The 26,552-nt window shown below is 39.8% G+C and overlaps 9 protein-coding genes and 1 non-coding gene across 10 annotated transcripts; 4 read left to right on the top strand and 6 right to left on the bottom strand.

The window, feature by feature from the left end:
• Nucleotides 1–164: 164 nt before the first annotated feature.
• Nucleotides 165–235, top strand: TRNAG-GCC (transfer RNA glycine (anticodon GCC)). The gene has a single exon. It is a non-coding gene; the product is annotated as a tRNA-Gly (tRNA).
• Nucleotides 236–4,534: 4,299 nt separating this feature from the next.
• LOC145697831 (3-galactosyl-N-acetylglucosaminide 4-alpha-L-fucosyltransferase FUT3-like) lies at nucleotides 4,535–5,330 on the top strand. Its single transcript, XM_081775042.1, has 3 exons — nucleotides 4,535–4,697; nucleotides 4,757–4,965; nucleotides 5,137–5,330. The coding sequence occupies exons 1-3, from the start codon at nucleotides 4,591–4,593 to the stop codon at nucleotides 5,328–5,330; spliced, it is 510 nt and encodes a 169-aa protein (XP_081631168.1). The 5' UTR covers nucleotides 4,535–4,590.
• A 95-nt stretch (nucleotides 5,331–5,425) lies between these two features.
• Nucleotides 5,426–9,489, bottom strand: LOC145697830 (uncharacterized). The gene is made up of 5 exons (XM_081775041.1): nucleotides 9,460–9,489; nucleotides 6,329–9,338; nucleotides 6,056–6,225; nucleotides 5,650–6,016; nucleotides 5,426–5,605 (listed from the first exon to the last, which is right to left on the bottom strand). The coding sequence occupies exons 1-5, from the start codon at nucleotides 9,487–9,489 to the stop codon at nucleotides 5,439–5,441; spliced, it is 3,744 nt and encodes a 1,247-aa protein (XP_081631167.1). The 3' UTR covers nucleotides 5,426–5,438.
• A 665-nt stretch (nucleotides 9,490–10,154) lies between these two features.
• Nucleotides 10,155–11,295, top strand: LOC145697829 (uncharacterized). Its single transcript, XM_081775040.1, has 5 exons — nucleotides 10,155–10,352; nucleotides 10,406–10,465; nucleotides 10,625–10,741; nucleotides 10,809–10,894; nucleotides 11,047–11,295. The coding sequence occupies exons 3-5, from the start codon at nucleotides 10,636–10,638 to the stop codon at nucleotides 11,293–11,295; spliced, it is 441 nt and encodes a 146-aa protein (XP_081631166.1). The 5' UTR covers nucleotides 10,155–10,352; nucleotides 10,406–10,465; nucleotides 10,625–10,635.
• Nucleotides 11,296–12,295: 1,000 nt separating this feature from the next.
• LOC145696504 (uncharacterized) lies at nucleotides 12,296–13,490 on the top strand. The gene is made up of 4 exons (XM_081773550.1): nucleotides 12,296–12,446; nucleotides 12,653–12,937; nucleotides 12,983–13,228; nucleotides 13,273–13,490. The coding sequence occupies exons 1-4, from the start codon at nucleotides 12,357–12,359 to the stop codon at nucleotides 13,441–13,443; spliced, it is 792 nt and encodes a 263-aa protein (XP_081629676.1). The 5' UTR covers nucleotides 12,296–12,356; the 3' UTR covers nucleotides 13,444–13,490.
• A 9-nt stretch (nucleotides 13,491–13,499) lies between these two features.
• On the bottom strand, nucleotides 13,500–16,361 carry LOC145696505 (carbohydrate sulfotransferase 1-like). Its single transcript, XM_081773552.1, has 5 exons — nucleotides 16,148–16,361; nucleotides 15,512–15,812; nucleotides 15,269–15,469; nucleotides 13,642–15,230; nucleotides 13,500–13,599 (listed from the first exon to the last, which is right to left on the bottom strand). Exons 2-4 carry the CDS (start codon nucleotides 15,785–15,787, stop codon nucleotides 15,042–15,044), a joined length of 666 nt encoding a protein of 221 aa, XP_081629678.1. The 5' UTR covers nucleotides 15,788–15,812; nucleotides 16,148–16,361; the 3' UTR covers nucleotides 13,500–13,599; nucleotides 13,642–15,041.
• On the bottom strand, nucleotides 14,136–14,748 carry LOC145697828 (carbohydrate sulfotransferase 3-like). Its single transcript, XM_081775038.1, has 2 exons — nucleotides 14,397–14,748; nucleotides 14,136–14,326 (listed from the first exon to the last, which is right to left on the bottom strand). Exons 1-2 carry the CDS (start codon nucleotides 14,746–14,748, stop codon nucleotides 14,136–14,138), a joined length of 543 nt encoding a protein of 180 aa, XP_081631164.1.
• A 368-nt stretch (nucleotides 16,362–16,729) lies between the features above and the next one.
• LOC145696465 (acidic phospholipase A2 1-like) lies at nucleotides 16,730–17,982 on the bottom strand. Its single transcript, XM_081773510.1, has 3 exons — nucleotides 17,865–17,982; nucleotides 17,495–17,820; nucleotides 16,730–17,047 (listed from the first exon to the last, which is right to left on the bottom strand). The coding sequence occupies exons 1-3, from the start codon at nucleotides 17,932–17,934 to the stop codon at nucleotides 16,769–16,771; spliced, it is 675 nt and encodes a 224-aa protein (XP_081629636.1). The 5' UTR covers nucleotides 17,935–17,982; the 3' UTR covers nucleotides 16,730–16,768.
• A 158-nt stretch (nucleotides 17,983–18,140) lies between these two features.
• On the bottom strand, nucleotides 18,141–19,964 carry LOC145699216 (uncharacterized). Its single transcript, XM_081776479.1, has 5 exons — nucleotides 19,727–19,964; nucleotides 19,266–19,480; nucleotides 18,946–19,133; nucleotides 18,745–18,896; nucleotides 18,141–18,362 (listed from the first exon to the last, which is right to left on the bottom strand). The coding sequence occupies exons 1-5, from the start codon at nucleotides 19,838–19,840 to the stop codon at nucleotides 18,141–18,143; spliced, it is 891 nt and encodes a 296-aa protein (XP_081632605.1). The 5' UTR covers nucleotides 19,841–19,964.
• A 3,957-nt stretch (nucleotides 19,965–23,921) lies between these two features.
• Nucleotides 23,922–24,449, bottom strand: LOC145699681 (uncharacterized). Its single transcript, XM_081776951.1, has 3 exons — nucleotides 24,178–24,449; nucleotides 24,075–24,132; nucleotides 23,922–24,022 (listed from the first exon to the last, which is right to left on the bottom strand). The coding sequence occupies exons 1-3, from the start codon at nucleotides 24,386–24,388 to the stop codon at nucleotides 23,944–23,946; spliced, it is 348 nt and encodes a 115-aa protein (XP_081633077.1). The 5' UTR covers nucleotides 24,389–24,449; the 3' UTR covers nucleotides 23,922–23,943.
• Between the last annotated feature and the right edge of the window lie 2,103 nt (nucleotides 24,450–26,552).

The following is a 26,552-nucleotide window of genomic DNA, read 5'->3' as shown; positions in this document are numbered from 1 at the left end:
GTGTATACCTTCTTCAAAATCGCGGCTACCTCATCAACATGGTCCCCAAAACCTCGGTGGGAAAAAGGAAGACTTCCTTCTGTCGACTGTTCTCGATACATGCCATCGACAAAATAAACAAACGTCAACTCTTTCAAAAAGGGATCAAAAAGCTTTTTATTCAAGCAACGTTGGTTCAGTGGTAGAATTCTCGCCTGCCACGCGGGAGGCCCGGGTTCGATTCCCGGACGTTGCAAGTTTTTCCCATCGCTCATATCAGCTATCAAAGTTTTTATTTGAGAAAGATCAATGAGAATCATAAAAGAGATGATCGTCTTCATCGTCGTCATCTTTTTGAGATCGATCGTCTTCTGAAGAGGAAGATGACGAGTCTTGAAACGCCAAGAGGTCAAGATCTTAAAAATAATTGGTTGTAAGTCATCATATGCTTTTACCAAAGTCGAATTCAAGACTTGCATCATCGTCGAGATCATTTTGGCCAATAAAATTGACTCCAAGGTTTGCCGCGTCGTCTTCTTTTCGCTCTTCAGCCTTGTCATACAGTTCGTCGGCATAGATGGAGCCGTTGATGGAGATGCCGTCGATAAGAGCTGAAAACGCGAAATTAACCCGCCTCATTATTCAGACTCTACCCATGGCCATCATCTCCTCTGCTTCGACTTGATCATCGTCGTCGGTTCCAGCTCCATCATCGCCTTCTTCGGCGTCATCGAGCTGATCCCTGTACTGAAGAACTAGAAAGATTTTTTTACAAAAAATTAATTAGGGAAACCATAAGTCTTTTTATTCGGGAGAGACACTTATATTTTTATGAAGTCAGATGAATGACCTTGTTATTTAAAAGAAAAATAAATTACACTGTCAAAGGTTCGATGATTTCGATAAATCTCTTCTGAAACTTACAGTCTTCTTCTTCCTCAATCGACCCTCCATCATCCTCTTCTTCCGAAGACGACCCATCATCATCCAATTCATCCTCGACTCCCCTCCTGAGCAAATGGAGATTCCCTGTGCAAAGGGTTGTCAATCCTAATTTCACAATTCTCACTGAGTTTTTCAGTGACAGTTTTCGCCCCATCGTCTCTTTTTTTCTCTAAGCGGTGTCTTTTAAAAAGTGATTTTGACGCTCAGTAATTGGAATAACTGAAAAACAGGCATTCCATCTGTTCGAGTCGGAAAATGAACATTAAACACATCGAGGCGGTTAATACAGTATTACATCATTAGTAATGATTCATTACTTAGCGAAATCGTTTTATCCCGCTTATTCCTGACATGATTCTCGCCTTTTTGCTTTGACCTACCTATCTCTTGGCTCACCCCGTCCTAAGTTAGCCACCTGGCAGGCCGGCCCGAGAATCAGTGTAGACATAGCAACGCCAAAGAAGTTTTTATGGTACTTTTTCGGCCTCGCAGCGGGAAAACAACACCACCAAACAGTGCAGATTTTCGAGCCGTAGAGTTTCTTTTTCAATGATTTTTTCTTCTCATAGTCTTGAACGAAGGGTTTTCTGCAGAACTGGGCTCGAAAACCTGAGTAAAAAACCTGTGTCAGGGCTCAAAAGGGCATCTTTCAAATCCTGACTCAGTTTTTTTCACAGGTTTCCAAGCCGAGCTGTAGAAAAAGTCAGGTTTTGTTGGAAGATGCCACTAGAAAAGGTCAATTAAAAGTACATGACGTAGATTCTAGATATTTTACACCAAGAACTTACCTTTCTTGAAAATTCTTCTCTTACAATTTGCTCCGATAAACTTGAATTCGGCATTGAAATATGTCAGAATAAACAAAAATATACAAAAGTAGAGCAATTTAAATCGAACAAGATTTGGGATGTAAAGCGGGCTAATCCCTCTTCAAATAATTCTTCCCGTAGTTTTTCTGATTAAAATCTTTCTCTACCTGTATAATAACAAGTAAAACTCTTCAGCGAAAACTTTCTTATTTTTCCGCTGAAATTTGTCTTTCACAAATTCAAAAAGCATTAAAAATTAGATCTTCTCTAAACTTGACTGTCTATCAAAATGAACTTACAGGTGGCCTAAACTGTACAAATCAATATGGAAATAAGCAAATTTTGCTTTTTAATTACCTCATTAGTAATGTACGACAATTTTTAAGAAGATTTTTATAAGACTGTTTTGACAAGTATCTTTTTAAGAATAAGATTATTTGATAATTTATTTATTAATTAATTAATTTTAATAGATTTTTTAATTGAATTCCGAAGAGCTCGATCAATCAGCAATAATCTGAAATTAAATTATTGAGAATCGAGAAAGAGAATCATAACCGTAGTTTTGATCAGAAACTCTAATGCACCATCAGATCAAAAATTAACGAAAACCACGATAGACGACAGGTAGCGTTCAAAAAGGAAACATCTTGAAAAAGGCAAAGAGACCCAAAATGAATGTAGCAATGCTTGTTTTTCTTTTTGCTTCAGCTTTTTCGAGGAAAATTTGTTCGATTTCCAAAGAAGAAAGAATTTTCTGCGATACCTTGTCGGCTGAAGTTCTAGCGGAAAACTGTGATTGGTAGGAAAAAAAGTTGTTTGGAATATTTTTTAAAATTATATTTTTCTAGTGCACTGATTGCTGGTTTTGCGCAAAATGAAGATGCATTGTACGATTCTTATATTTTCAATCAGTAACTGAAAAAATAAACGATCGCCGCATAAATGTCTCTTTTATACAAAAAACGCTTTAGGCAGAATTTGAATTTTGAATGTTTTGGATGTAATGTTTATGTTCCTAACATCGTCGCTGAGTAATTTTATTGTAGTTGGAAATATTCTGACCGGTGCATTGCTTGCCCCCGTTCCAAAAAATAGTTTTTCAATAATTTCCGTTGAACAATTTTTTTTCATGAGAAAATTTTCGTAAAAAGAAAAGAAAAATGTCGCCTGAATTTCTTAAGAAAAATTTGGGAAAGGCAGCTTTTGCGATTATTTTTTTCTGGTTTTTCGTCAATGTTAGAAACGGCGGCTTTCTTATCGAAGAAAATGAAAAGCAAAAAGAGAAAATGTCAGAAAAGCGCCCTGCTTCTCCCGAATTCGTAGAAGAAGACCCTCCAGAATATGACGTTGACGTAGGGTTAATGCATTCCGCTCAGAAAAGACACCATAACGGCCGAATACGCGAGCGGGAAAATGAAATTCCTGATTATCTCATTCCTCCGCCTCCTCCACCACCCCACATTCCGATTGTTTTTGCTCCCCTGAAACTTGCGCCTATTGGTGCCCCGATTTCAAATGCAAAGATTCAAGCGGCTCCAATAAATGTTAAAAAGGAGGAGAAAACGAAGTCAGAAGCATATGAGGAGGAAGAGGAGGATCTTATTGAGGTAGAAGATGAGGAGAACGATGAAGATAAAAAAGAAAAGGTCGAAGAAAAGAGAGATCCTTTCACTCACTGCAAACCTGGCCAAAAATACTCAGACATCGAACCCTTTATTAACAAACACTGGATGCTCAACCTCTCACGTGACAAATACACAGCCAGGGAGATGCATGAACTTTTGATTCACAGACTAACTGATGAAGAAAAAGAAGACTGGATCTGCAAAATCTTCGGGACTCGCCTGGAAGAACAGGAAAACAAGGAAGAGGAAGTGAAGATTTCGTTTTATTACAAGGGGCGGTATTTTGATAAATATTTGGAAGACCCGACATTTGAGCCGGATTTTCACAGAAATGGCGTGACGGGTTTTGGGTACAAAATGTGCGGCAACTGCAAATTCACGACGAACGATGACGAAGCTGATGCTCTTATCATCGACAACGGACCTTTGCTCCAGTACCAGAGAAAAGTCAATGAGTCATTGGAAGACGGAGATACAGAATTTAAACACTTGGATCGAACATATGAGCCGCCAAGCTTGGAAAACCGAAATTTGTCACAGTACTGGATTTTTGTCAATTATGAGAGTGGAGCGAAAAATGTCGAGACTCAATCTTGGTTGATGCCGAAAGAGTTGGATTCAGCGTTTAATATCACTTATTCTTATAGAAGAGACAGTGATATTGTAAGGAACGGTTTTTCAAATGAGGAAGATTTTTGGATTTTCATGAAAACTCATGATTTTTGGATTTTCATGAAAACTCATGATTTTTGGATTTTCATGAAAACTCATGATTTTCGAATTTTCATGAAAACTCATGATTTTCGAATTTTATCAATAAAACCGTCAAAAGAGGCTATAATTCAGCGCAAAATATCCTCCGAGATTTTTACTTTGATTGGAATACCGGAGAATCAATGAATATTTCCGATATCGAGCTCCTTTCAAAATTACTCCTGAACAAGAGCGAGCTGAAAAAGAAGCAAGACACTTCCAAACTTCATACTGCCTGGATGGTTTCGAATTGCAATAACACTCTTGGCGCCATAAGAAGATGGCGATACGGGGAAAAGATGATGGCGGCCGGATTGAAGGAGCATATTCGTGGAGAAGGGGCCTGTTTTGACAAGGAAGGGTTTCATTTGAGCGAGCTGTGGATCTTTGATGGTCTCTAGAAATCCATGAAATAGATAACTGAAAGGGAGTTTCGAGATTTGAGAAGCTTTCATGATGTTGCTCATGAAGCGAATATGATGACAAAGATGCGATTCTACTTGGCATTCGAAAACGCGTTTCATTGCACCGACTACATTTCTGAAAAATTTTGGCGAAATGCTCTCAGAGCAACTCTTGTACCAGGAACGAGGCTTTCAAAAGAATAGAACAACACTCCATTTCATTTGAAAAGCTCGATTGAGTCGTTTACGGGCCACATTATCTTGATGTCGCAAAAGTCGCTCCGCCGAATTCTTTTATTCATGCGGAGCAATTCGCGTCGGCAGAAGATTTGGTTTACTACATGGACTATCTTTGGAAGAATGATACCGCGTATCTCGATTATCATAGATGGAGACTTCTCAAGCCGGAGAACACTACTCCAAGAGGAGACTCGTATCGGTCAATAGGTAAATACCTACACAATTGTTAAGAATTCTTATTTGCAGTTAATGATGCCTCAGGATTCAAATGAAAGCCGTATTTTTTCAATTATTTTTTTTCAATCGAAATCATATCAATTTAAAAAAGGACCATATTCTTCAGTTGAAAAAACGACTTATGGTTTTTCCAATTTTTAGGCCGAGATATGTACGATTTTTGCCGAATCTGCCGACTGGTCCGCGAGAAGCGCTCTCAAAAAGTCGCCCGTTGGTATCGAAGCGTGATGAAATTTTGGCGATACGATGTTCACGATCAATGCAAAGTCCGCGCATCTTTTCCTCGAAGAATTCAAAACATAGAACACAATCTTGTAGAAGTACCTCTCAAATAGTAGCTCCTGATGTAAAAAACGATTTTGCACCCATTTATCTTCAAATAAATTTAACAAAACAACATTCAATTTTGCATGTACGGATATTTTTGTATTGCAGAAAATCATTTATGCATTTGGATCATTAGGAGTCTTCCAAAAAGTCTTCGCCTCGGCGAGGCAGAGAATGTGGTGATCTGGGTAATTCGCATTTTCCAGGGGCAGGAGAGCATTCGCGGCTGTAAGAAGACACCAGTCCCGGCCCTTTGCGTCGATCCACTGCACATCCTGAATGCCTAAAGAACGAGTCATTTATCCTGACAAAAATGAATGCCTTTACCGGTCAAAGTGATCTGGACATCATCAGATCCCATATTTTTCGTCGCCACTCCATTTTTGAACTTCCAGGGCGTGTCCTTATCCACCAGCTGCGTCGTTTCGAATTCGAACCCGACGCTGGTGTATTTTCCTGAATCGCGAATGTAGACGTCGCCCATTCGGTAGACATCTGTTGTATCAGACAAGTGAACTCCAATTTGGCCGTTTCTGAGCTTCCGGATGAAGTCTATTCCGCAGACATCTTTTGTCCAGAAAGCGAAGCCCTTGTAAAGCTCAGTTCGAGGATTGACGAACTGGTTCTTAGCTCGGAACTTGACGACGAGAGTGACGGAGTTTTCAGATTTGAACAGGTATTTTGTATTCGAGCGCTTGAAAGATGATCATATGAGGATTTAAACCTGACTTACTCCTTTCCACTCGGCTCTTTTCAGGTTATCAGGGCATTCAACATCCAACGGAAAGCATTTCCAGCCATTTTCATTTTTCAGATTCGTGCAGCCTTCATAGGAATGGCAGTTGTGCTCGCCAGATGCACATTCATCCTTGTCAACGCAAACACCATCCTCGCATATGAAACCTAAAGAACGCGATTTTCAATCCTGACTGTTTTCATCAGATCGTTTGCACATTTCCCTTTGCTAAGAAATTGGCAGAATCAGCCTGTTTTCAAAAGGGTCTACCTGGTCCGCATTCAGGCTCGCAGACTGTTGGGCATGGTTCGGTTGTTATTGTTGTAGTTGATGTTGTGGTTGTCGTGGAAGTAGTCGTGGTAGTAGTCGTTGTTGTGCTTGTTGTCGTGGTTGTCGTTGTGGTTGTTGTTGTAGTTGTTGTTGTTGTGGCTGTTGTGGTTGAAGTTGTTGTAGTAGATGTTGTAGTTGTTCCAACAGTCTCTAATCTACAAGAAAAGTCCATTGCTGCGGGTGTTTCGAGAACACGATCACATTCGATATCATAAAACTCTCGACGGTAGGACCAACCAGTAAGCACACATTTTTGATTAACGTCATTTGGCTGTTCTGGTGCCCACCAATTCAGAAATGTTGCATCGGTGCCATCAGCATTCAACCAGAATTCATTGCTGTCATCATCTCGCTGCTCATAGCCGAGCCATTCTCGTCGATGCGGAATGGTTTTATCGTAAAGATCCCATTCGGCCTCGTTTCGGAAGAATGAAGGATAGCCGACTGTTCCTGGGTAGTTCTTGGCGAGATCAGCGCATCTTTCTTTTGCTGTCGTGTAGTTGAGATGTGGCTCGTTCATTTCTTCGAACCAGACTGTTCCAGTGGAGGTGATCGTTGTCGTCGTTGTCGTCGTTGTGGTTGTTGTAGATGTTGTCGTGGTCAGTGTTGATGATTCGAAGCGGCAAGAATGGCGAGTTCCGCCGTAATTGCAAGCAATATCCACCCAAGTTCGATATCCCGCGTAACCCACCATGACACACGGTTGATCATTGGCATTTGGCTGCCCGGATAGCCAAATGGTAAAGGTGACTTCTGATCCGTCTGCATTAAGCCACATTGTATAGTTTTCTTGTTGTTCGTATCCGAGCCAGTCTTTTTGAGCAGGAATCTGACGGTTGTACAAGTCCCATTCTTTTTGATTTCTGAAAAAGGATGGATATCCAACAGTATTTTCGTAGTCAAGAGCTTTTTCAGCGCAATTTATCTTTGCCTGCTCGTAGGTGACAGAACCGTCTCCTTGATCCTCGAACCAAACAGTGCCCTCGGAAGTTGGATCAGTGGTAGTTGTGGTCGTTGTTGTTGTTGTGGTTGTTGTGGTCGTTGTTGTTGATGTGGTGCTGGTAAATGTAAACGGAGTCGTTGTCAGTGATGTTGATTCGAATCTGCATGAGAAGCCCTCTGTCCAGGAGCATGGAACATCATGCCATTTATGATCTCCACCGTAGCCAGAAATAACACATGGTTGATCATCATTATTTGGCTGTGCCGTCGAGTGCCAAAGGTCCCAAAGCTCAAATGTTACTTCTGAACCATCAGCAGCTAGCCATTGAGTAGTGTCCCCATTTTGCTGCTCATAACCGAGCCATTCTCGATACTCGTTTTGGCGGAAATTCGTGCTGTGGCGGTAAACTTTCCATTCTTTTTCATTTCTGAAGAAAGCGGGGAAGCCAACGGTATCTTGATAATCAAGAGCGAGTCTGGAGCAATTTTCTTTCGCCTGAGCGTAGGTGATTTGGTCGTCGAATGGACCGTCGTATGGGACGAACCAAACAGTCCCTTCTGAGCTTACTGTAGTTGTTGTTGTCACTGATACTGTTGGGCGAGGAATGCAAGAGAAAGTCGTTTCGTCGTCGTTGATGCAAAGCTCTTCGTCAGAGCAGTTATGAGAGATGCAAGGCTGGAGCCGCTGAATCGTGCCGCTGTGTGGACAAGTTAGGTCCAACTGATATCCTCCCCAGATGAAATCTTCGTCCAGTTCCCCATTGTCTCCGACGCATGGATGTTCACTTGTGCCTGTATTACTCCAAGAGTATTTTCCGTCCCCTGTTTCGCTCGAAAATGCCGTCCATCCGCGAGAAGTGAACTCAAGTCGCTTTGCATCTGTATCTTCGCACCAGTACACATCCCGTCCATTCGCAATCGTTCCATTGGAAGTGCAGATTCCGTCGCCCCAGCCCATCCTAAGTTGTTTGCAACAGCCAAGCTCGGTTCTTCCTTCTGGGTAATCACAGACGGCTAAACTTCCATCTTCATCGGACCCGTCGTAGCAATCGACGACGTTGTTGCAAAGACGATGGTGGAAAATCGGACGGATGAAGCCAATTTCATCGGGAGAAAGACATTGGCTCGTAGGCGGCATTGGGAAATGAGCCACATGTGGGTCTTTGCAGTAGTGCTCGTTCAGCTGCAAAGCATCGGTAGTACTGAGCATGACAGATGATTTGTATTTATTGCCGTTTCTCAGATCGTAGCCGGTCGGCATGACTCCAGAATATGGCTCAAATGGAAAACCGACGTCGATCCACTTGTCTTTCGTCATTGGATAGTACCAGTCGGTATTGTTCACGACGTACTTCCATACATCTGGTCGCTCTTGTTCATGGAGGAAACCAAGAGCGTGGAGGGTTTCGTGGTGGACTCCGCCAAGACCGGTGCACCAATTCGGAAGACGCATCGGTTGCCAACCGTCTTTCAACCCTTGCTGGTGGTATTTCGTCCACCCACAGTTCGGGCATTGTCCGACGTACGACCAGCATCCCTCATGAGTTCCTTCATCATCTGATCCGAAAATATGGATACCGTGAAACCAGTGAAAATCTGGATCGTGACGAAACTCCATGCAGCCAATAGCGTAGGTGAACTCTTCTAGAGATTTATGAATCCCAGCGTGGTAAATTTCCGGAACTGTATGATCGATCGCGTATGGAATGAGAATTTGCCCGTCTTCACCGATTTGGTCCCATTTTTTCGAATACATGTAGCTTGGAATCGCTCTTCCTTCGAAACCAGGCGCTTTTTTCGGCGCATCGTGGTCGATTCGCATGTATTCCTCTTTCATGCCGAAATTTTCGACGAGAGCGGGAACTTGCCATGGAGCGAAGATGAGATCTTCATAGGGGTTTTGATTCCCACGAGCGTCGGCGATTCTCTTTCGCTCTTCGCCATCATCTTCGGCGAGAAAAACTTGATCCGGGTGGGTACTCTGCCATTTGGTTAGCTTGGACGCGGCCTGATACATGAATCATGAGTTATCATGATTAATAAAAGATGATTTATAATTGATATGTTTGCAGATAAAGAAATAAATAATACCCGATTTGATATCTCTATAAAATATATTTTTCTCTTACAATTCCAAGGAATGCCGCCGAGAACTTCATTTCGAAGACTGAAGCGTCAAGAAATTCTAGAGCTTTCCTGGGCGCTTATGTCCTGTGGCGCCCCTGGTGCAGTCTGAAAATTATCTTCGCGTATCATTTGCGTGGAGTATTTTCTCGGCTAATACGCTATCTTATGCTCAGAAAAACCGAGATGCGGGTTTGAAAAATAATGACGCGATAAAAGGTTTGATCGGAACGGGATTTTCTCTAGCAAAGAATACGTTTCTGAAGGTTTTTTTTCAGAGAAAATCTGATGCTGATCGCCTTAAAAGATTGAAATCCTAATCAAATTTCCGAGTCTGTAATTCAAGACGAAGTTACAGCTCGTAGAAAATCAAATTGTAAAAATCCTGGGTTATTTTCTTTCGCCTGAATCAACCCTTTTTTAACTCGCATTTTCAACCATAATAACTTACCACGAAGCGCGTAAACTAAGCGATAAGTGACGGTAATCCAAGTTTATATATTGAAAGAACCCTCTAAAATTCCAAAATTCTAAAACAATCAGACTACCAGTAGCTCTAAAATGAAATCAGAAATTTGCGATTTCTTTTTCTGAGAAAAATATGCCACTTGAGATAAGCATGGTCGTCCCTTATTTTTACAAGCAAATTATCCTCTGAGTGCGATCATAAACAATTTTTTAATGAAAATTTGGAGCGCTTTTTCCATTTTTCTCGCGGCCGAGGCCGGAAAAAAGAAAAAGAACAAAGATAGACCAACCGATTTTGAGCTGGATGAAGGACTCACTTGCAAAGAAGACCATTTGAAATTTCTGACCGCGATGAGCCCGAAGGTGCAAATTGTCAGGACAGAGAATGACAAGGACGCGAAGATTTTTCATTTAAAATGCGACGATAGAGGTAAATTAAGGGGGCAAATGAAGGGTTAGCTCATAATTACTTTTTTGGCAAAGAGCTCGAGCCGACGCATAATATGCTTAGATGCACGCCCTACAAGCCGGGAGATGAGTTAACTGGAGAAGGAAATGTTCAGAAAAACCATAATTGTTTTAAGATTTATAATTTTAAATATTTTCACGAAAGTAGATATTTGAAAAAGTACCTTAAAACCTGCTAACTGAACGTAGTACAAATCGAGAATGATAGACGTTTTAACCAACAAAAAAAAAAACATTGAAAAGGGATGAGAGGATTGAAAAAGCTCACAGCAGAACTTTGGATTCCAAAAAAGCGTCAGCTTCTGAAAGAGCGAATAAACGTCATCGACTTTCCTATCACCTGCATTCCAGGTAAGAGCCTCTGCCATCTGGCCCTCTGGTCTTTAATAAAAATATTAAATAATATGAAATTAAAAAGCGGGGACAGGGGCGAGAGCGTCAAGATGCAACAGTAAAGTTTTGAAGAAGGAGCTTGAGAAGCAAATAACTGGCGCCAAGTCTTCTGTAAGTCACTTTTTCTAGAAAAATATTTAGAAACCAGAATAATGTTTTTTAAAATTTCTGTTTGATTTTCTAACAATAATCAAAAAGTGAACTACTTGTTATTGTTATAGTATGTGTTGATGATAAACCCAGACGTAAATTGTATTTCTTAGCATTATGACATCACAGTCGAAAATGACCGAGCCCTGGTCATCTGTAAGACCGAAGAATCTCGCCACAAGAAAGACAAGAAGGAGAAGAAAAAGAAGAAAAATAAAAACAAGACAACTAAAAACCCCAACGCCGGGCTCCCTTTGCTCGTAACATGCGATGGAATTCCAACCTGGAAGGACGGGGACGTCTTTTGGTGGCGACCGACTTATGATTCTGCGCAAAAAGAAATCTCCAATTTTGCTTGCTAATAAAATTTGCAAATCAGCAAAAATGAAGTACCGCATCGTTTTATTTTCATTTTCTGAGAGCAGGAAGTCTTGATTAGCGTCAATAAGTAACTCATAATTTTTCGAAAGAAAGAGATGTTCGGAATCATGAAAAAGATCAAGAAACTCTTCACAAGAAAAAACGACGAAACAGATGCCGTTCAATTCGACGATAGTACGCAAATAAAATACATTGAAAACTGCCTTGAAAACAAAGGCAACCATCATAAGTCATGACTACCGGAATGGTAGCAAAAGCTGTTTCTTCTGTTGCTGCCAAAATTGAGCTCTTTATCTTTCAAAAATAAAAAGAAGGCGAATAAAAGGGTTGATCCTTTCTTTCCCTATTTTTCTCTGAAAGAACTTTTATTTACCAGGAACTCGTGCTGTTTACGCCAAATATTTGGCGTCTTTTTTCATCACGAAAGAAAAATTTCATCATTTTTTCACCAAAAATGGACGAATTTTCGCAATACAGAGAAAATATCATCGCCGAATCTCGTCGAAAAAGAGGCTCGATAAAGAAAGCGTCAAAGACTGAACTGGAAAAGCTTTCGAAGGAAAATTTGCTGATGGCGTTCAATAAGCTTTTTGACAGTCTTATGGACAAAAGTGAAGAATTGAATGAGCTGCTGATTTTCAAGGATGAGCTGAAAAGGGTCAAAAAGTGCTTGGAAGACCGAAAAGAAGAACTCGAAAATGAAAAGAAAAAGAAGGAAACGGAAAAACTTCCATGGGGCCAGTGCTCTCTTGATAACCTGTGAAAAAAAATAAAGAATAAAAAAATTTTTTTTTTGATGAAAGAAAATGGTTTTTGAACTTGTCAATCCAAAATCCCTGGAAAATAAAAACCTGCTGAATAAGTGGCAAAAGCCCATCTAAAAGCGTAGAACTCCGCTCACCTTCTGAGTAACCGTCAAAGTACCTGTCAGTTCCAAATGAATTTTTGCATTTCGACAAACATAAAGGTTGTCCGCTAGCGGATATTTTGCGCAATCGAAGATAATTCGACTTTTCGCCAGAGTTTTTTTTGATACCGTGATATGAAGATTTCAGCGGGTCTTTTGGCTTCGGCCATGGCCGGATGGAGCGACAATTTTAATCGACTTCCTGAAGCCACTCAATTTCAACAGGTGAGAAAAATGACAAATTCTTTGTTTTTCGTCGAATTTCAAAGTGATACCCTTATTTTTTCCACAAAAAAAGCTTTCAGCCTTTGATTCTCTCAAAATCGGGCGAAATTTGAAATTATTGAGAAAAATTTCATTAAAAAATCGTTTATTTTTGTCAAAAATTTTCAATCTTCTTGTCTAGACTAAGAATCATCCATTTTCTTTAGTTTGAAGCCTGCAAAGAAGCCGTCCACGAAGTCCTCTCCAGCCACGACATCCCCAACGGTGGCTTCAACTGCGACCACCTCTCGTCTCCAGGCGTGCACCACACTATCTCCTGCTTCGCCAGCTGCGATGCCGGCAATTACGAAGCACAATGGCGAACATCGAGATTTTTCGTCCAATGCCGAAGCTCTCCAGTTGTCAAGAAAAAGTTCCGAGGCAGCCAAGAATGCACAGTAGCTCCAGAAGACGAATGCGAGGATTTCTACAACGAAGCTCTTTTCCCAATGGTACTTTTTCTATTCGAAAAACTCGGTTTGATCATAAAATTCTAGGGCAATTTCGTCCTGAAAGGTCACGCTAAACGAGGACGCCACAAACTCGCTCGATTCGAGCTCCGATGCCAGGACTCTGACGACTTTGCCAAGGCCACTTGCATGTCCAATCAGGGCACGCTCAAATCAAAAGAAGATCTCGACACTTTCTGCGTCCCCGAACAACCATACTGCGAACCTCCAGAAGTCATTGAAGGAGACTGGGTTCCGATCAAAATTCGAAAAAATGGAGACAAAGTTTTTGAGGTGAGAAAACCTTCTAAAAAACCCCTTCCTATCTCTATCTCTAGCTCCACTGCCCAAATACCAACTTTGACATGAGAGGCAAAGTCGTCTGCAGCAAATCTACTGGCAACTTCTGGAACAGGCATCATTCTCTAGACGAGTTCCTTACCTTCTGCGTTCCGAATGGCGGCTCCGGCGAAGGTTCAGGCGAAAGCTCTGGCGAAGGCTCTGGATAACATTTTTTACAACCCAACTAACATTCATTTTCTCTTGTAATAAAATAACATTGACTTTTTTCAATTTTATTTGTGTCTTTTACGCAGTAAAGCGGTAGCTAAAGAGCATGACGAAAAGGAAAGCAAAAGAACCGAAAAATAAAACGAAGAAAATCCCTTAAAAAGTAGTGTTAAGCACTTTCTAGACCTCAAATTTACCTCCATATAAGAATTTCTTCGCTAAGGGTATCTCTCCATCTTTCCACCTTCCTCTAGGAATCCTCATTTTTCACGATTTCGGAAGAGTTCTTTTTATTTCGAAAGCTCTATCAATTGAAAAGAATACAAAAATGACACAATCTTTCACTTAGAAACGGATGTACCCTGGCGCGGATTTCTTTCTATCTTTGTATCTTTTCAAATACACGCGAATAAAATCAAGTTTTATCAGCTTTCGCGCAAGCTCTTTGTCAACATTTGGAGTTGATGGGAGCTGATTTACAACGCTGTCGAACATGACAAGGAAAATGCAATATGGACGCCTCGTTTTTTTTTTATTTGGCATTCCATCTTTTCAGAATTTCTTATTCAAAAATGGGTTGTATCTTTATTTGGGTCTTGCAGTATAAATAGAATAAATGAATAATAACTCGTCGATATATACAATAGGCAATCTTGAAAAGAACCCCAAGATTGGGTCCGAAAATGAATCATTATTTTCTGAAGGAAAAGTCCATTTCACCAAGAACATCAGCATCAGCATCATTTTCTCTCATTTGTTTATAACCGAGGAGATCCATGTTCCGGACGCATTTTGATTGGATTTCAGAAATTGAAGAGTAGTCTAAAATTGATCTCCATGCAAGGGCAGTTTTCTTAGAATCGCGACTCGTGTCATATGTGCCTTTTTATTGGTCAAAAATCCCCCAAAGGAAAAATTGAAATCAAGGAAGAGAATCATTTTAACCAATTGCCTGAGTCACTCGTTTTGCTGCTGGTATTTTCTTCGATCCAACTAATAATTTTTGGCGTAATTTCCAACCCGGAAAACTTCAAAATCTCCGCCCCCTTTTTCTTCGGTTCCATCGCTAAATCCTCATATCTGACAACCAGGCTTCTTTCTCTCAACCATTCAGAGCCCTTGATCGTTTCAAGAATCCCATGCGTTCTCAAGCAAACATCATTGACAGCTTTCAGGTTCTTTTCGTCAGCGACAAAAGGGGCGGTATCGAGTTTCTGATAGATTTTCACGCGGCTCTCTAGAATGCCTCGAGGGTCGCGGGCGAGGAAAATGATTTTCAAGTCGAGGTTTGATTCTTCTGCCATTTTTTGTAGAAGCTCAACTTCGACAAAACGAATGGTTTTGACAGCTGAAACGAGTGGTCGACAAACTCTTCATCAAGGATTGAATCAACTCATAAGAATTAAGGGGGTTGCGTCTGGAACCGACAAAAATTAAGACAAATTTTGAGTGGGCGGCTACTCGGCTGCTGATTGGCCGGTTTCCCGAATCAAAGCCTCTGATTGGTTGAAAATTTCCACCCAAAATTTGTCGAAATTATTATGTCGGTTCGAGACGCCTCCCCGAATTAAGCGCTAGAATCTGTTAGAAAAGAGTCTCATCCTTTCCTTGAAGCAAGACTCAAATCAACAAGACCGCATTCTTCATTACACTGATGAAGACTCTTCGAAAAATCCCTTCCACAAAACGGTGGTGCACAAAGTCTTCGATGCTTCGATCGAAATACAAAATCCCCCTTTTTGTCGAGTGACTCTTCCAGCGGCATTTCTTCGCCTTTGAACGACCTCTACGAAAATTTAATTGACGAAAAGGCAAAACTCTTACCCAAGGAATGGTGATATCGTATTGCTCGCGGAAATTGCAGTTCAAGTTGTCGGTCAAAATTTCAAATCTATCTTCTAAGCTGCTTTTTGATAATCCGAATTTAGAGAGAGGATGAAGAGGTTCGAAGACATAGAAGGCATCATCGTGGTTGTTGAACATTTCGCCGAGGAATGTGGACCCGGATCTCATAAATGTAACCATCTAAGTTTCAATTAGAAACTGGTTTTTCGGTTCGAAACTTACTAAAACAGCTTTTCTTCTTTCAGGTTTTTCTTCATTTTCTTCGATTTTGATGCCCTCTTTTTCGACTTCAATAAATTTTTCTTGCTCCAATTCTTCCATTTTCTCTCTTTCTTCTTTGACCTTCTTCTCAATCATTTGATCGACTTCATCAATTGTAAAGAAGCTCAAAACCGTGTCTTCCTCTCTTCTGTAAAAACCACTGTAGAGCATGATCATGCACGTGATCAGAATATTGATCAAAATAATTTGGTAGAAATTGACGCTTGAGCCTTCCATTTTTTCTTTTTCCAAGTCGTTTTCTCTTAAAAATATTTGAGTTTTTTATAATAATAGAAAATTCAAAAAGCGTAGAAAAATGCACTGCCTTGAAAGGTGGCCTTTTACTTTGACAGGGCTGCTTCTTTCGACTCTATAGTTCTTTCGCGTTGTTAAAATTAAATTTCTTTTTTGCTACACTTTCTGCACCGTCTTCTCCTATTTATTCTCGCAGCGACTAACAGGTTTTTTTAAACTCATTTCTATCAAAATAACGGCGCTTTATCGAAAATGGAAAGAATTGATTTGGCAGATTCTAAGTTTTTCTAGCTGCCTGGGCGATTTCTAGCTCATAAATCGCCGATTTTAATCCAACTCTACCTTTTTTTGAATCTTCGTTGAATTTTTCACTCTTTCATTTTTCCGCTAATTGAATTCTTGAGCTCTAACGACGAATTCTTTTTGCTCGGGGCAAGATTTCACCGCGTCAATCAGTCAACCTCCGGAATTGTAACGGAAAGCAACGTAGGATTCAAAATCTCATTAAAAAAATGAAATGAAAGGTTTTGAACTCAATGAAGAACGGTTTGAAGAGGTTTTGTTTACTCATTTTCGTTGTATTAGGAGCGCGGGCGAGGAAACTTGAAAAGCGCCTTGTGAAAATAAATCTCGACGGGAGTGCTAATCTGCAGTCTTGACAACTTTTAATTATTAAGGACCCCCGTCAGCTTTTTGAAAATTGGACATTTCGTCGAAAAAATTTGCCCTAATTTTGGCAAAATATTGATTTTTCTAGGTCGAAAATTGCTCTTATCAAGTTTTTGAGACAAGTTTAACCTAAGGACGAAAAAAGAACCAAAAATATGGCGTTTTAAAAATTTCCGTTTTTCGAAGGGCTCCTTAAAAGAGGGATGACTAGATGATATTTTGAACGTCGGAAAAATGAAATCAACGAACTTTAAGAAATTTTATTTCAAAAATTTTTTTCTTCTTTTATTTTTTTTACAGAATTGATTTGACTTCCCCTTCATTAAAAGATTTCAACTCGCAATAATGAGTTATCTTCAAAAAGCTCTCTCCAAAGCAGCAGCCGTACAAGATATCGCTGAAAACTTCGCCCCCGCAGCATAAATTAAAGCGGTTATCGTAAGCTTTTGAGCCGCAGCAAAATTCATGCGGGCTGTTTCGTTCGCAACCAGAGAAATTTTCGGTTTGAATTTTTTGGCGATTCCCGTCGGTGCAAAAACGATCCTTGTTGAATTCGCCTTGTTTTGAAAAATACTGAAAAAAGGTTATTATTAATATAAAGGAACCCCCCTTCAGCTTTTTTCGTGCAATGAAATTTCGGAATTAAAAAATTTTGGCCCCGGAAATGGATTCTACGACTCAAAAAATAATTTCGAGGCTGCATTTTTTTGAGGTCAATCTCGACTCTAACACCCTTAAAATTGCGTTTGAAAATTGGACTTTTCGCCAAAATTTGACGAATTTGCCCTTATTTCGGCAAAAATATCGATTTTTCTTGGTTAAAAATTCCTCTTGTATCAAGTTTTTGAAGCAAGTTAAACCTCAGGACGCATTCACAACCAAAAATATGGAGTTTTTAAGAATTTCAATTTTTCGGAGGGAAAAGCTGCCGGGGGGGGGGGTCCTTAAAAAAATTTTTTTTTTGAATTTTTTGAGTAATTTTGAATTCTAAAAAGAATTTCTAATTATTTAAAACGTTACCTTGTTGTATGAATTTCTATTTCTCTGAAAACAACTCGCCGCCGCCTTATCGCATTCGCACAGCTTTCTAGAGTAGGACTCCACATCATCTCTGCAGATAACCCCATGTTCTTCGTGGCACATGTAGTCATAAGTCTTGAAATAAGACTGGGGCAGGCTCTCGAGAAAAATTCCCGAGGAAAATTTTTTGTCTGCTTCGTCGTAGCAATTGTCGTGCTCGAAGCAGCACTGGTCGGTCTCGTCGACGGGGATTCCGTTGTTGTGCCGGCCGCACCAGCAGCCGTAGCCGACGTATTGAGAGCTCATGTAGCCGCCGAGATAGCAGGCTGGAATATTTGATTTTCATCTTTTTTGAGAAAAAAAATCTTACTTATTTGTCCATTAAAATCCGTCAGGCCAGCAGAAACAGCGGTCAAGAAAAAAATCGTGATTTTTTTCATCTCTTCTCTTTTTATTTTCTCTTCTGAATTTCCTACGTCTGACTTCTGACGCTGTTCAAATTACGCTGTCTGGGGCAAATGCGCGTGAATGCATCGTTTTATTTGCGTAAGGATTGAAGAAACTCGGGAATCTGAACTCAGTCTGCAAGGGTCAAAGGTAACACGAGCTACGCGCGAGTTAGTTCAACTACTGTAGTTAAAATATTTTATTTTTTGATCGAGACAGTTATCGAGCACTTCTCCCACTGTCCACCGCCAACATGTTCGCACCAAAACGCGCTCATTGACCTTGCCGTTGGAATTGACGATGTCGAGTCGCAGTAAATCCAACAATGATCGCCCTTTGGATCGGGCCCGATGCACCATTTTTCAGATGTTTCTTTGTAGAAGAGGTAGACGTTTCGATTTTCTTGCGTTTTCTGCTCTCGCTAGAAATTTAGAGGGTAAAAATGATATTTCTACAATGTTGCTTGGAGATTTCAGAGAACACAAAACGGTGTTGAAAATAAGGGTATCCCCTTATTAGCAGAAATTTCTCCATAACATCGCGATTTTAATGGGAACAGACAAAAATCCCGATAAATTTTGCCTGGAAATTTCTAACCAATCAGAAGCGTGGATTCGGCTAACTGGCCGAACAGTAGCCGAACAGTAGCCGCAAAAATTTTTCGAGATATTTATGTCGATTCTTGACACCTCCCCTTAAAATCGCGAGGTTTCGTAACAATTTTTGCTAGTTGGGAGATACCCTTATTTTGAACAAGGTTTTTCACCGTTTTTAACGGACTAAGAGCCCCCATTTTTTCTTACCAAATAAAGCGGCCTCGTCGTATATTTTCCATTGAATTCTACAAAAGTGTAAACCCCAAAAACATCAGCATTCTTCCATTTCGACTGAGTTTTTCCGGTCAAAACAATCGTCCTCGTGGGATCCGGTCTTTTTCTCTTCCGCCCAAGAGTCTCTAAAAGCATTTTCTTTTCAAAAGCATCCTCATCAATTATGAGTCGTACCGATTTTACGCTCTTTGACAGTGTCGTCTGATGATGAGCTTGAAATGCTGGACGGGCTGATTCGCAGAGTTGAGGCTTTATACCTTTCTTTTTTCTGCTTTTTCTTGCGGTCTTTTTTGTTGAAGATCGGTGTTCCTTGACGACTGAGTTCTTCCTCGAGGAAACCTGTCATGATTGAAGCATCGTTGCTGAAAAAAAATCATTTTGAAAAACCATAAAATTAAATTTAATTTTTAAATTTTGGATTTTTATTTTCGGTAATCTTCGGAAAAAATGAGAAGCATTTTTAATTTGGAAATTATTGACAAATCTTTACTTACATATCAGAAAAATCATCCTTCACTTTGACGCTCGAAAACTCCGAGACTGTACTCGAATAGTTTTTATTAACAATATTATTTTCTTTTTGAAGTTCAGAGCTTCCAATACTCTTCCCGTTCGGTGGCGATCGAAGATAATTCTTTTCTAACGTGTCAATGTAGACACTGGATCGCGATTTGGTCGGTGATTTTATTGTCGCTGTCAGTGGTGGTTCCTAGAAATTGACCGGTAAAACATCAGTTTTTATGGGGACGTGTCTTGAACCGACAAAAAAATTTCGACAAATTTTGCGTGGAAATTTTAAACCAATGAGAAGCCTGGATTTGGCATATCGGCTAATCAGCAGCAGAATAGCCGCCCACGCAAAAATTATCGAAATTTTTGTGTCGGCTTCAGACACCAACCCGTTTTTATTGCTAGAAAATGAGGAAAAAAGCTGGAGAAAAAAGCAGTTGAGCACCTGAAAAGCTGGATTGTCGTCGCCCTCATCAATCACTCTTTCATGAAAAATCGTCGGCTCAATAACGTCCTTTGATCTGCAGCAGCATCGAAACTTCTTCCAAAACTTTCCCATTTTCGTCTTCTTTTCTCTCACTTTAAATTTGATTCGCGCTTATCTCTTTATAATTCGCAGGAGTTAAAAGAAAACACCAAGTTTTATTAGTCGATGAGGTAATTGCTTTTTGTAGCCAAAAGGAACTGGCTACATTTTCCCGCTTGAGACATCGTAAAAACCGAGGCGGCGCGAGTCTGAAAAATCATAAAAATTTAAGTGGGACGCAAACAAAGGACTTTTTTCATCGCGGCAAAGGAGATCAACGCGCATCACTCACAAAAAGATGGTAAATTGACGGAAATCGGTCATTAAAAACTTCTCACGAATCTTTTCATCAGAATGTTGTCATACGGTGTTTATTTGAAATAAGAGGGGATTAAGCCCAAAGCTATTTTTAGTTATTCATTTATTTGTGGACAGGCTCATCTTGTAGATACTCTCTGAACGAAGTGCAAAAATAAACAGTAACGATTGCACAGAAGTAGAAATAGGCCAAAAATCGGTCAAAAACTTGAGCAACAAATTTCTAGTTTTCAATTTTTGCTTCGTCACGGTCTTCTTTTTCAAATGCTCCTCGGATTTCTTGAAGCTCTAGAACAAAATACGTCAAAAAGCATCATTGATAAAGATACCTTTCAGAATGTCAGTAAGTAGCTGGTCAGTTTTGCAGCTGATGAACCTTTCAAAATCAAAGGTTTTCGACGTCAAATGACTCATCAACTCCTTGATGCACTCTTGCTCTTTATCAACGAATTGTTGTTTTCGTGGCGCCATGCAAAGAATCCTGGGCAAGAACCCTAAGAAGATGCATCGAATCCAGTTCGGTACGTTAATTTGACACACTCGTCTGGTACTTGATTCGAGTCCCAGGGGTTCTTGTCAAAGATAGGAATGGCTTCTTCAAGGGGCATCTTACAGCCAGTTTGATTGGTGTCCAAAACGTATTTGTAGCCATTCAAGAGGCGCTGGTAAAGCCGGGCGTTGAACGTTGCGTTGATGTTGCAGTACACTTTTATATAAACTGATAAATTTCTCTCTCTCTTTCTCACCTGCTATTAAATTGAAAAAGAATGATTTCTCATTCAATTTCCAATAAAAATTTTCTGAAAAAAATGAAGTGAAGAAGCAAAAACTTTCCTGCATGGTGAGCTTAATTTTATTGCGTCGATATTACGTTTGATGCACAAATGGTGAGAAGTTGTAATTAGCGTCTTCTATGCAAAACCTGGTTTTCGAGAAGAAATAGATGAGCAAACTCTCGAATAATCATTTTTTTTGCGAGCAAACTATACAAAAATGACCGATCTCTGTCAAAAATCATAATTATTAAGGGTCACAGATGTTTAGAAGAACAATAAAGTTTTGTTGTCAACTTTTTAGTAAGGAATTTCAAATGGCTCAAATGTTGCATTTTCAGAATCGACAAATTTCTTCGCCACGCAGATCGCCCGAGCACTAATTTTTTTTCTTGAATCTGATTTTTTTGGTAAAAAATGTACTTACGTGCTTTTTCGAACGAGCGTGATTCCAAAAGATGGGTGAAGGACAAAGGCGTACGACTCTAAAAAACATCGATGATAAGAAAATATACGATTTACTTGTGTACCATCTTCTTGCCACGAACACCATGGGATCCCAGTTTCTTTTCGATGGAAATTTTCGAGAATGAAACCACTATCCATTTGAGAGGATTGACAGGATCTCGGACCTACGTAGACAAAGGTCTTATTTTCCCCCTTTTCCTCATGCCAAATTTCCTCGCTCCGGACAAACAGTCCGTGTTTGTTTATAAAGGTGGCGTTGAGTTGAAGAGATTTGCAGTTCATTGTGCAGTTGCGGAAGACTTTCACTCGCCCGTTTTCATCAAAAGGATCATTTTCACAGATAAGCTTCAAAAAAATTAAGATTGTCTTCAGGAAAAAAAATATATTTCACCGTATTGCCAGTTCTTGTTTCATGAAGATTCTCATCTATAAATACACAAACTGGTATACCCACTAAAGTGAACTCCCTCTGGGCAAATATTTTTCGAGAGTTGAAATTCTCGATCTTCTCTAAAGCTCTTGCTTTGTAAATGTTGGCGATCTGGAGCTTTCCCGATGAAAAGTTGACTTTTGAGTTGATCCAGCCAAAGGTTCCATAGAGCAGACTGTTTGTTTTTATTTCTAGTTCGTCTGATGCAAGTTTAAGCCCACGAGTTGCACAGAATTTCTCAGCTTCGTCGTAATTTAAATTCACTTTATTTTTTTCATTAAAAAAACGATCGTTTGAGAGGTGAATTACCTAAAGAAATCGTCAAATTTGCGATGTAATGCTTCTTCAGTCCATTTTTGTCTATTTTGTTAAATATCGCGGGAAAATTCTCATAGCTGGTTAGGTTCCAGAATTGCAGGGGATGTTTTGAAGAGTAAGTATTCCCGGTTGGCAGTGGTCGAGCTTCGGTTTCTGTCGATGTCTCATTCCTGGTGGTTGAAAAAGACTTCGAAAGAGGAAGAATCGTTAGTAAAAGTGAAGTAAGAAAAATAAAGATAAAGATAATCAAATTGTGATAAATTTCCTTGTTCATTTTTGAAGAACGCAAAAGAACAATTCCAATTTATAACGGGGCGATAATTATACGGTTGAATTGACAGCCAGCCTTCAATTTTAATTCAGTCAAGATATTATGTATAATTGTCATAGAAGCAGTTTATTTCTTATAAAAAATGTTTCTTTTTCGCGAAAAATACGAGTGAAAGATAAAATTACAGTCTAACAGGTTTCTTCGTCTTTCGAATGTTGTTTGGAGTTTTTCCTTTGTTTGGCTTCTTCGCCGACTTTTTCTGCTTCTTCGTCTTCTTGTTCGTTGGCGCAGCGAAGAGATCTTCGAGTTCTTTGTCACCCAAGGCTTCGCCACTTTTCTTTTCTTCCTCGAATGATTTTCGGAGATTTTCTGGCAGCAGACTTTTGTTGATGTCGTCAGGAATTTGAGCTGGAGTCGTAAACGCTTTTGTGAGCTTCTCTCTACCAAGAGCAGTGGATGCAAGATGAACCAAGCGATGTGGGAAAAGTCGGGGATTTCGAACGAGGATATTCAGGTGCCATTGTAGAGTGCGGAGAAACTCCGGCTCTTTTGGGCAGTAAACATGGCTCGTAGGTGGCGAATCATCTTCTCCCCAAAACGAAGATTTCTTGCTGATCTTCTCAACATCAAAGGACCAAGCTGTCGGGCCACGAAGAAACGTATCTGAGCAGTCGCTTGGCAATTTGATGCAACATCCGCAGGAATATTCCCAAAACACACCGGGAATCGACTTGAATTCTTGAGTTTTTATGTAAAAGAACCAGTCTTTTGAAGGGTCATCCATTTCTTGCTCGACGACGAGTTTGTAAAAGTTTGTTTTTGGCATTTTTCTGATTTATGTGAAATTTCACTCGTTTATACGGTATCTTCACAGGCAGTTTATAGATGGTGCTAGAGAAGAGCACTGTTTTAAATAGATAAGATAAGCAGCTGAAGAAGGCAGAACGTTGGCAGACAAAGCTGAAACAGCTGTAGAAAATTTCAATTTGTCGGCAAATTAAAAGAGCTTTGAAGTATCAAATTGATGATTTCTCCGGAAATCTTTCAAAAAAACAATTTCAATTCATAAATGTCTTGTTTTATTGAAACCTGGACAGTTTGTATAATTTGCCCAATTTACAAAATCTTCATCGTCGAAATCAAAATACACAGCGCCATAACTTGCAGTAACCAGATTTACCATAAGTATTCCCATAATATTCGCCGTCGCGCCCGATTTGATCATGTTCGTCACTTTCAATCTCCCAGAAGTAAAAGCAATAGCATTTGTCGGCGTCGAAGCTAAATAATTTCAATGCTTGAAAAGGCCGAACCTGGGAGTATAAACGACAAGGAACAAGCCATGGTCGCGGGCATCAAGAAACTCTATGGATGCAAACATAGTTCCTTCGCCAACGCTCCCAAATGAGCGTCTTCTACGCAAAACCTGGTTTATTTGGAACGATATGAGCAGACTGTCGCGTAATCACTTATTTTGCGATCTAGACAAAAATGACCGATTTCTGTTAAAAATAATAGTTTTTAAGGGTCACTTAATAAATGTAACAGATGTTTTATTTCAGTAAGAAATTTGAAAAGGCTCAAATGTAGCATTTTCTACATCGACGAAATTCTTCGCCACGCAAATTGCTCGTGCACTAAATTTTGATTTAAGAATTTTATTTTTTTGGTTGATGAGAAGGTACATACGTGCTCTTTCGAATAAGCGTGATACCAACGGTTCGATGGAGGATAAATGCGTAGGACTCTGAAGATTATTGAAGAGGAAAGAAAATAAGATGAACAAGTGTACTATTTAGTTGCCAGGAACACCACGGGATCCCAGTTTCTTCTTCATTGAAGTTTTCAAGAATGAAACCACTATCCATTTGAGACGATTCACAGAATCTCTGACCCACATAAACAAAGGTCTTTGCTTCTCCCTTATTTTCGTTCCAAGAATCAGAGAACAGTCTGTATTTATCAATGAAGGTGGCGTTGACTTGAAGAGGTTTGCAGTTCATGGTGCAGTTGCGGAATACTTTTACTTGCCCAGTTTCATCAAAAGGATCATTTTCACAGATAAACTTAAAAATACATCTCCTCTTGAAAAATGAGATTTCACCTTATTTCTTCTTATTTTGGCTTCAAGATTGTCAGCAATAAACGCGCAAATTGACACAAAAGGGTCCGGTGAAGAGAAATCTCTTTGGAAAAGTATTTTTCGCGAGGTGAAAATTTTAAGCTCTTTCAATGCTCTTTCTTTATAAATGTTGGCGATTTGAAGCTCTCCCGATGAAAAGTTGACTTTTGAGTTGATCAAGCCAGTTGATCCTTTGAGGAAATTGTTTGATTCTAGCTCCAGTTCGTCTGATGCAAGCTCAAGGCCATTATTCGCACAGAATTTTCGAGCTTCCTCGTAAATCAAATTTACTTAATATTTTTATTAACGATAAGCGAGAGTTGATTATTTTAATAGGGGTTATTCTTATAGGGGTCTATAAGAAATATTTACTGAGCTGATTGAGCTCAGTGATCGTGTCTGCTCCGCTCAGCTTAGCTCAATAGTTTTTGAACAAGGCTAACTTAACCCAGCTCAGATATTACTATTCTTAAAGTAAAATCATTGAGCTGAGCTGAGCTGAGTGATACTTGTCTGAGCTGAGCAAAACTGATCATGTTCGAAAATTATTGAGCTGAGCCGAGCTGAGCTGAATGATAATTGTCTGAGCTGAGCCGAGCAGATCAGATCATTTTCGAAAATCACTGAGCTCAGCCAGCTCAGCTCACTCAGCTCAACAAATTTGCAAGTCTGATCTAGTTGAAAACGGCTCAGCTCAATCAGCTCAGCTCAGCTCTAAAAAGGGTCTGCCCAGCTCAGCTCAATGACCTTTGAAAAAGACCAGCACAGCTTGGCTCCGCTCAATGATTTCTGAAAAAGGCCCGCTCAGCTCGGCTCAGTTCAAAAAATTTTCACTTTGGTCAGCTCAGGTCAGCAGAGATAACGCGAAATTTTCACTCTGGTTCCATGAATTACCTGGAGACATCGTCAAATTCGCGATATAATGCTTCTTTGATCCGTTTTGGTCTATTTTGTAAAATACCGCCGGAAAGTTCTCATATTTTGCTGGATTCCACAATTGCAGAACATGTTCATTTACTGAAGGATTTCTGGATGAGTTTGTATTCCCGGTTGATATTGGTCGAGCTTCGATTTCTGTCGATGTTTCATTCCTGTTGGTTGAAAAAGACTTCGAAAGAGGAAGAATCGTCAGCAACAAAGAAGTAAGAAATAAAAAGGTAAAGATAATAAAATTGTGATAAATTTCCTTGTTCATTTTGGAAAAATACTTTGAACAATTCCACTTTATAACGGGACGGTAATTTTACGGTTGAATTCACAGCGAGTCCTCAATTTATTCCAATTCGAACCTTTCTTTATGAAAAAAATCGAATGTTTTATACCAGAAGGCAGTTTATTTTATTTCTGATAAAAAATTCCAATACTCGAAATGTCGAATTCTCCAAAACGGTCTTGAATCGTCATAACATCCAAGCCATCGACATTTTTTCGGCAAAAGCTTGAAGAAAGTGCAAATAGCTGATTTCTTTTCAAAATCGGATTCTATAAATTTTCTTTTTATCGAAAGGAAATAACTAAAAATACCTTTAGGATCGGCAGTCTTTTCCAAAGAGGCCATTCGAGCGACTTTTTGAATCGGACGTCTAGTTGTCTCGTGTCTGTCGTAAAGGCTCTAGAATAAGCGGCAAAATTGAAAGAAATAAGGTTTCGAATTTCGAGTCGAAAATAAAGCGCGAAGAGCCCATGCCTGGATGAAAATGAGTAAATTCCATCAATCTGTAATTTTCCATGTCTAAAGTCAGCAGCGTCGTAAACGGCTTCGTTCCGTCGAATTCTAGCGTCGCCGAAAAATGAACCATGTGAGAACTGTTCTTTGCCGGCTTGAGCGTGTCGTAGATCACTTGGATTTTCGCGCTTCGGTTCGAGGTTTCAGCGTCCTGTATCACTTTTATTTGCTCAATGTTGGTGATTTTGAATTGCTTTTTGTAGCGAAGAGGGGATGGAAAAGTGTTGAGCCTCTTTGTGACAGTGGAGACGACATGGACGAGGTCGAAGAAATCGCCGCGAAAAACGAGAAGATACGATTGATTTTTGAATGAAAAGGA

The sequence above is a fragment of the Oikopleura dioica genome, chromosome 2, assembly GCF_907165135.1.
Source record: "Oikopleura dioica chromosome 2, OKI2018_I68_1.0, whole genome shotgun sequence".
Taxonomy (NCBI): domain Eukaryota; kingdom Metazoa; phylum Chordata; class Appendicularia; order Copelata; family Oikopleuridae; genus Oikopleura; species Oikopleura dioica.
The sequence above is the reverse complement of the archived record's forward strand: the minus strand, read 5'-3'. Positions and strand labels throughout refer to the sequence as shown.